At 47.3% G+C, this 8052-nt stretch overlaps 3 protein-coding genes across 3 annotated transcripts; all 3 read right to left on the bottom strand.

The window, feature by feature from the left end:
* Positions 1 to 752: 752 nt before the first annotated feature.
* On the bottom strand, positions 753 to 1733 carry LOC143219747 (uncharacterized). The gene has a single exon (XM_076445627.1). It carries the CDS (start codon positions 1731 to 1733, stop codon positions 753 to 755), a length of 981 nt encoding a protein of 326 aa, XP_076301742.1.
* A 148-nt stretch (positions 1734 to 1881) lies between these two features.
* Positions 1882 to 3603, bottom strand: LOC143219746 (uncharacterized). Its single transcript, XM_076445626.1, has one exon. The coding sequence runs from the start codon at positions 3601 to 3603 to the stop codon at positions 1882 to 1884; it is 1722 nt and encodes a 573-aa protein (XP_076301741.1).
* A 136-nt stretch (positions 3604 to 3739) lies between these two features.
* Positions 3740 to 5986, bottom strand: LOC143219745 (uncharacterized). The gene has a single exon (XM_076445625.1). It carries the CDS (start codon positions 5984 to 5986, stop codon positions 3740 to 3742), a length of 2247 nt encoding a protein of 748 aa, XP_076301740.1.
* Positions 5987 to 8052: the final 2066 nt, after the last annotated feature.

Below are 8052 nucleotides of genomic sequence, written 5' to 3'. Positions count from 1 at the left end.
TCAAACATTTAGTATAAATAACATTGCATCAGTATTTACAGCAGAATGTATAGCCATAACGAAAGCAATAGACATATGCCTAGAAGATGACACCAAACAATACCTGTGTTGAGGAATCGGGTGATCCCTGGTTGCTGAGACAACCTTGTAAGAAGGTTTGAAAATCGAGGCGGCGGGTGCCGGTAGCCTGAGAGATGTAAATGAGAAACACCTCGTTCTTGTTCGGTTGCCGCACGACGAACACGTGGCACGGACGTTTATTGCTAGATTACACGCACTTTGGCACTACGCGTACTAAATGGTAGCGCGACGCGTAACAAGAGAAGTTGAAACTCCGTTGGTAATAGTTTCGTCGTACTTGGTCTATGTTAACGGGTATTAACAATCCACTAAAACGAGATCGAGTATGTCGCGGTCTTGTCGCAATGACGGGTGCGCATGGAAGAGAACGAAAAGCGCGTTCCGCAATTCGGGAGTCGGTCGCGAGCCGATGATACGACGCGTAGTGATTGGATGAGACGCCCTGATACTTTCCGAAGTTCAGCTCTGATTCCTAAACATGCCGCCCCCCGTTGAACGTGTACGTTCAACAGGAGAGACATGAACGGTGTGACCTGATGGTCTACAGGTTGGACTGGGAAGTCATGGTATGACAGCGAGATTTACAACTTAATCCTACTTACTTAATGCTAAGATACGCTATGTACACGCGGATAAAATCGAAACGGAATCAACGCTGCAAACGCGCATGACTATGTCACGGACGATTCGCTCATCTCATTGATGGCGACCGGGAGAAAACAGAGTTTAGTAATCGGGCGCTTATACTCGGATTGTGCAGTTCGAATTGTGACGACGCGGACGAGTCCGTCGTCGCCGGGATGGCACGCAGAGATCCGTCCCAATTCCCACTTGCACGGCGGATTGTTGGGATTTCGGACGAGAACGATCTGACCAACTTTGGCCAGTCTTTGCACCACCCTCCACTTCGGCCGTTGGTGTAACGTCTGCATGTAGTCGGTCGTCCACGTTTTCCAAAAAATTTCGGTGAGACGTTGAAGTAACTGCCATCGAGATAATCGGTTTTCGGTGACATTAAGTACGCTCGGTTCTGGTATCGCAACTAGAGCTGAGCCGATCAGAAAATGCCCTGGAGTCAGGGTCGTGTAGTCGTCAATGCTTTCGGATGTTTGGGCAAGAGGACGTGAATTTAAACACGCCTCGACGCGGCAAAGAAACGTGGCCATTTCCTCAAACGTTAAGGTGTGAGCGCCTATGCATCTTTTGAGATGGTGCTTGACACTCTTGACCGCCGCTTCCCACAAACCCCCGAAATGAGGGGCAGCGGGTGGCAGGAAGTGCCAAGCAACACCGTTGACGGCGAGCGAATTTTGAAAATCCGCATTTCGGATGACGGATTTGTAAGCGGCGGCGAGCTCTCGCTCTGCCCCTTGAAAGGTCGTGCCGTTATCCGAGGACATTGACTTTGGGAGGCCTCGCCTGGACACAAATCGGTGGTAAGCAGCTACAAACGCGGAGGATGAGTAGTCACTCACAAGCTCGAGGTGAATGGCCTTAGTTGTGAGGCAAATGAAAAGCGCAATGTATGCCTTGGTCGATTTGTGTCCTCGGCCAGGTGCGGTTCGAACTTGGATTGGGCCTGCATAGTCGACCCCTGTGTGGATGAAGGCTCTCTCGACTTGAGTGATGCGTGATGCTGGCAGGTCCCCCATGAGCTCGTTTGGTATTAAAGCCCGTTCACGAGTGCACGCGACGCACTGGTGTAAAACAGCACGTACGGTTGCTCGCGCTCGCAAGATCCAATAGTCGTTGCGAAGGCAGGCTAGGGTGAGTTGAGGACCGGAATGCAAATTAAGGTGCTTAAGGTGAGTCCAATTGATGCTTAAGGTGAGTCCAATTGATCAGGAGGATGAGGAGAGGGTGTGACCGCAGAATAATTGGGTGTTTTGCGCTTTCCGGCAACTGAGATTTGGATAAGCGCCCCTTTGCTCGTATGAGGCCTTTCGCATCGATGTACGGGGCCAATGCAGCCAACGGACTCGACTTTGGGACTGTCCCGGTTGCGACTAGTGTCTGCCGGTCATGTGGAAAGGCATCGAACTGAATTTGTCGCAGCCAATGCTCCTTGGCTTTGGCAATTTCGTCCGGCGACAGGACTAGGGATGCGGGCCTTTCTTGTGCAGGAATTGCACTTGGAGTTACGTTCATGCGAAGACGCTCGATGAACCGAAGAACATAGGCGGTGACTCTCAATAATTTGGACCACGACGAGAATCGCAATGCCAAGTCATGTTGGTCCGTTGTGGAAACCAAAGTTTCTATTCTTACAGGGCGTGCCTCTGTTCTGGCTAGAGAGTTAGGTTTGACCGAGATTTGCGGCCACTTGTCCGAGGCTTGTTTAAGCCACGACGGGCCGGACCACCATATATGGTGTATTCTGAGCTTGGATGGGGTTACGCCCCTCGAGGCACAGTCAGCTGGATTGTCGAGAGTGGAAACATGATGCCACTGTGCATCCGGAAGAAGAGTCTGTATCTTAGAAACTCTATTGGCGACGAAGGTTTTCCACTTCGATGGAGGTTGGTTGAGCCACGTGAGCGTAATGCTCGAATCAGTCCAGCAATGACACTCATAATTTCGGGAGTGTAGTGAAGATTGAACAAAGGTCATTAATCGTGCGAGCAGCAATGCTGCGCACAACTCGAGGCGTGGAATGCTGACAGTTTTAACTGGAGCGACTCTAGACTTCGCTACGAGAAGTGTGACCCACACGGTTCCGTCTCGAAGTACGCTTCGTACGTAGACAGCCGCCGCGTAGGCCTTGGACGAGGCATCAGCGAACCCATGAAGAGTTTGGGTTAATGCCGGGTCCGAGGCGAGTTTCCGGGGAATCCTGATCGCTTCTAAATCCGGCAATTGAGTGCTATACTCTTGCCACTCCTTCTGAAGGTTATCGGGAATGGGATCGTCCCAACCGCATCGCTCTGCCCACAATTGTTGCATAAGCATCTTTGCTTTTATAATCACCGGAGTGACCCATCCTAATGGGTCGAATAACCTAGCGATGGTTGACAAAATGGTTCGCTTGGTACTGGGCACCGCGGGCTGAGATGAAATACGAAAGTGAAACTCATCGTGCGCAGGATTCCAACTGATCCCCAAGATAGGAACAGTGTCCTCGGCTGAGAGGGTCTTACCGGTGGCGAGGCCATGATCTGAAGGATCGATAGCGCTCAACATGGAAGGGTCATTACTTGCCCATTTTCTTAGGCGAAAACAACCTGCTGCCAGTACGGCGTTCAATTGGTCGCGTATCTGGTTGAGGCGAATGCGACTATCGTCGCCGAACAGACAGTCATCAACATAAGTTTGATGTTGAAGAACCGGAATGGCGAGGGGAAATTTAGCACCTTCATCCTGACTCAATTGCTTCATCACTCGAAGCGCTTGAAATGGTGCGGATGTAGTGCCATAGGTGACAGTCAGAAGTTGATATTCATCAACTGGATCGGATGGCGAATTTCGCCAGAGGATTCGCTGATAATCAACGTCCTGAGAGTCTACTCGGATCTGCCGATACATTTTTGCGATGTCAGCAGTGTAAACAAAGCGGTATTGCCTCCATCGCAGGAGGATGGCGATTAAATCGCCTTGAAGCTTCGGTCCATTGAACAAATGATCATTTAAAGATTGTCCAGTGGTGGTTCGACAGGATGCGTTAAAGACTACGCGGAGACGGGCCACAACTGGCACTGCTGTCGCGAAAGACAGCATGATGCGGAATGTAATATCGGCTTGGATCGGACTTGGTGTTCTCCTGCGAAACTTTTCGCATGTGACCAAGAGCCTCGTATTCGAGCATGAAAGCTCGATACATATCAGCATGCGTCGGGTTCGAGTGGAGGCGTCGTTCGACGCGGTGAAGGCTGCGAAGGGCTGCCATTCGAGAATCGCCTAATTCGAGCGGAGGTGAATGTTTGAACGGTAAGCGGACAACATACCGTCCATCTGGTTGACGAGAGTGCGTAGCTTTAAAGTGTTGCTCGCACTTTTCTTCGTCTGGAGTGGTGGTCACATGACTGGGAATCTCTTCGATCTCCCAAAATTTTCTAAGAGTTCGATCGAGATCAATAACCACGGTACTATGGTGCACGTCAATGGATTGTGTAGGTTCGGGAGGAGCAATAGGACCGGACAGAATCCACCCTAGCGTGGTATTTTGAGCAACGGGTGTTGCTGGTGAACCTTTGCGAATACCGTCCAAAATCAGTTGGCTATACACGTCAGCGCCTATGATTAAGTCGATCGGATCCGAGCTCATGGGTTCCCTGTCCGCCAATTCAACATCTGAAATGTGAGTCCAATTAGACCACGATTTACATTTAGGTGGAACGTACTTAGTGAGAGACCTTAGTATCACCGCTGTGGTCGAGTATGCAGGTTGATCTCTTCGTTCCGGTGTGATGATGATCTCAGCAACGTGCTGGGCGACGGACTGGGCTTCACCGATTCCGGTGATTCGAATGTGTCGCTTCGTTCGGTGGAGGCGCAGTAGCTGAGCTACCCGCTCGGTCATTAACGTCGCGACTGAGCCTTGGTCGAGTAACGCACGCACGGCGATGTTTCGGCCCTGCTCAGAGCGAACTTGCACTCGGGCTGTTGAAAGAAGCACACGATAGTGAGTCGGAATATTCGAAACTATGTTCGAGGAAATTTCGGTATCGTCTTCGGACGAGGTCGGTATTTCCCGTTTGGTTGACGCGGCGCTAGGTTGTTCTGACTTGCTGGGAAAATGCAACAGTGTATGATGGCGTTGATTGCATTCCTTGCAGGAATGCTTGCTTTGGCATTGGGTAGCCATATGCTTGATTGAAAAGCTGTTCACACATCGTTTATTCGATTTTACAATTTCGAATCGCTCCGATGGCGATTTTGCTAGGAATGGTTTACATTGGTATAACAGATGACTCTGTTTACACACTGGGCAAGTCAGATTGACGACGTTTGTCGAATGCGTGGAAATCGTTTTCTGTTTTGACGGTTTAACCTTCCCGTTGTCGGTTGGTGTTTCGCTTATTTCGGGCACCATCGATTCGAGTTGGTTAATTCGCTCGTCCAGAAACTCATCAAAATCGTTAAAGGTTGGAAACTCACAAACGTTTTTTAGTTTGAGCTCCCATGCTTTTCTCGAGGACCGATCGAGTCTTTGAACACCGAGGTACACAATAATATCGCTCCACATATCGACGGGACGACCGAGGTTACGCAACGCTTTTGTTGACATATGTATTCGATCGCGAAGTTTTTGCAGCTCCTTCGGTGACTTTGTGGTAACGGTCGGTAAAGAAAACAACTCGGTGAGATGCGTCATTATTAACCGGCGTGGTTTCTCGAAACGAGTGTGGAATAATTGCCACGCAACATGGAAATTTTGATCGGTAATGGGAAAATTTGCTATGAGATCAATCGCGTCACCCTTTAACGCGGAGGCAAGGTAATGTAATCGCTCGACATCCGATAACGACTTGTCGTTGATTACGAGTGATTTGAATCGATCGCGGAAACTCTCCCACTTCGCGAACGTGCCGTCGAAAGACGGTAGATAGATCCGTGGCAGGCGTGACGGCCCATGGGACGGCGTACTTACAGTCTGATTGCTGCTCGTGGATGGGGTATTTGTTACCAGCATCTCGGACATGAAATCCAGAGCCTCCAAATAACTTTCCTCACATCGTTCAAAGTGGTCTTCTTGGAAGTAGGGAAGAGTTGCCTCGGTTTCATCGTCGACCATGGCAGCAATCCTTGCGTTGAGATCTTGCGCTTGATTGAATGCTTCCTTCAGGACGGTTATCCTGTTCGTCGTGGTGGAGATGGTCATCTTGGCTTGGCCCAATTTCTTAAAATTGGTAAGGGCACGATTGATGGAATGCAGGATTCGGTTCTGCTTAATCAGGAGCTCTTCCATGTTGCTCATTATTGGCACGTGGTCCTTGGCCGGTACAATGGCGGCTGGAACGGCACGTAGATCCTCGACTCCAATCCGGCTCGAAGGACCAAAATGTTCCTGAACATGAACCTGATACTATCGGACTCACTTAGTGCGATTCAAAGTTTAACCAGTATTAATGTAGGAGTTGCAACTAATAGATATATTATAGATGCTAAGGAAAAAATAAGACAATTTAATAGTAACAATAGAGGTAAAATAGATTTTATATGGATTCCATCTCACTGCGGCATTAAAGGAAATGAAGAAGTTGACACTTCAGCCAAATTAGGGACAACTAGTGACTATACGGAAAATATGAAAGTCCCGTTTACTGACTTCAAAGAACTCCATAAAAGAAATATGTGGAGAGAATTTGGAAATAAATTACTAGTAGAATTTAATAATAAAGGACAATTATATTATGAAAAATACTGTGAGCCAAAAAAAAACCATGGTTTTATAATCAAAGACTGACTAGAGAAATAGTAGTAAGATTTAATAGGTTAAGATCTAATCATTACAATTCTAATGAATCTCTAGCTAGGCTAGGTATAATTGATAGCCCTAAATGCGAATGTGATGCTCCATATCAAGATATTAATCATATCTTATGGCACTGCCCAAAATATAGAGATGAAAGACAGGTGCTATTTAGAAACCTAATAAATGCAAAATGGAAACCTCCGTACGATGTACATATATTTTTAAAAGAGCCAAAGATAAAAATATTAAGAATAATCATTCACTTTTGTAATAAATGCAATATTAGTTTGTAATTCCACTCAAGATACCTATTCAACAGAAAGTTCCTATGTAGATATAAGAGAAATTATATTATAATATAATATTTTAGGAGAGATAGATAGGAGAATATGAAACAACAGTTAGTTATGTAAGAGATATTATGCATTTATTTCTTTTATATATTTAGATGTAAGGAATTATATTATCTGTTAATGTTTGAAAGAACAAGGTTATAACAGTTTGTAATACATACTAAGTATTTTTATATGTGTATATGTATAAGGTTTATGGATCAGAAAAGATCTAAAGCTTAAGCTTCTAGGCTCGCCAACTCCTATAAGGCTGGCACTCTTTAATAGCAGAGAGTATATGAGAGTGCTCACGCCAGGGTTTTGGCCGTGCCGCCTTTGTCTCCACATCATGTTTAGCCTGGAACAGCTCCTACATCATCTTTAGCATGGAACAGAACCTACATCATCTTTAGCAAGAAACAGAACCCACTTTACTGTTAGCACATCTGACGACATCGGTGTCGCTCGAATATTTCTCTTACGCCCTCTAGGATATATTCTGACTGGAGTGAGAAACAGGAGGCCACCAGAGGCCACCGACGGCATTTCGTCTGTGGGAATGCGGTATGCAGTTACCAGTGTATGCTAACCACGGTAGGAAGGATGATGATTTTCAGAAGGAATTGGGAGAGTCCCACATACCTCTCCACGTGTTGGATGTGAAGGAAATTGAGAGTTACAACGAGGCTCAGTCACCAGTGTTTATTCACGATGACGGTCAATATAATCATCAGTCAGAACTATGCCTGAGAACACACAATAGCATCAGAATGATGCAGGAGCAAACGCGTTTATAAAACTTGGCTAACACGCTGGAGTACACGCAGACAATATTGAGCACGTCTGTACTCATTGAACGTTCGAACAGAAGAGAGCGAGCGTTCGCTGCGCTCAGCAATTTCGGCGGAAAGCCGCGAGTGCGCAGGCGCGGTACCCCACCAAGGATCGGGGTAAAGCCGAGCCCACACACTCCCCCCCTAGTGCAAGGCACGATTCACAATAACATGGGGTGGTGTAATACAATAAAGAGAACAGTAGGATATATAGGCGGGTTCTGTGACACTTCCCAATTCAGGCGGTTCTGAGGAACTTTCCAATTCACGGGAGAGCGGTACCGCATTGCACAAGCATTACGTCATCTAGGCCAAGGACAAAGCTGTTAGGCACCGCCCCCTTCTTTCTGACGTCATCTAGGCCAAGGACAGAGCTGCTGAGTCATACCCCCCT

This window comes from Lasioglossum baleicum, unplaced genomic scaffold (genome assembly GCF_051020765.1).
Source record: "Lasioglossum baleicum unplaced genomic scaffold, iyLasBale1 scaffold0065, whole genome shotgun sequence".
In the NCBI taxonomy this organism is placed as follows: domain Eukaryota; kingdom Metazoa; phylum Arthropoda; class Insecta; order Hymenoptera; family Halictidae; genus Lasioglossum; species Lasioglossum baleicum.
This window is presented reverse-complemented; position numbering and strand designations above follow the sequence as displayed.

What these genes read in the sequence shown, in the direction of transcription:
- LOC143219747 (XM_076445627.1), bottom strand. Translation starts at nt 1,733, where the DNA reads ATGGGGGACCTGCCAGCATCACGCATCACTCAAGTCGAGAGAGCCTTC.
- LOC143219746 (XM_076445626.1), bottom strand. Translation starts at nt 3,603, where the DNA reads ATGTATCGGCAGATCCGAGTAGACTCTCAGGACGTTGATTATCAGCGA.
- LOC143219745 (XM_076445625.1), bottom strand. Translation starts at nt 5,986, where the DNA reads ATGGAAGAGCTCCTGATTAAGCAGAACCGAATCCTGCATTCCATCAAT.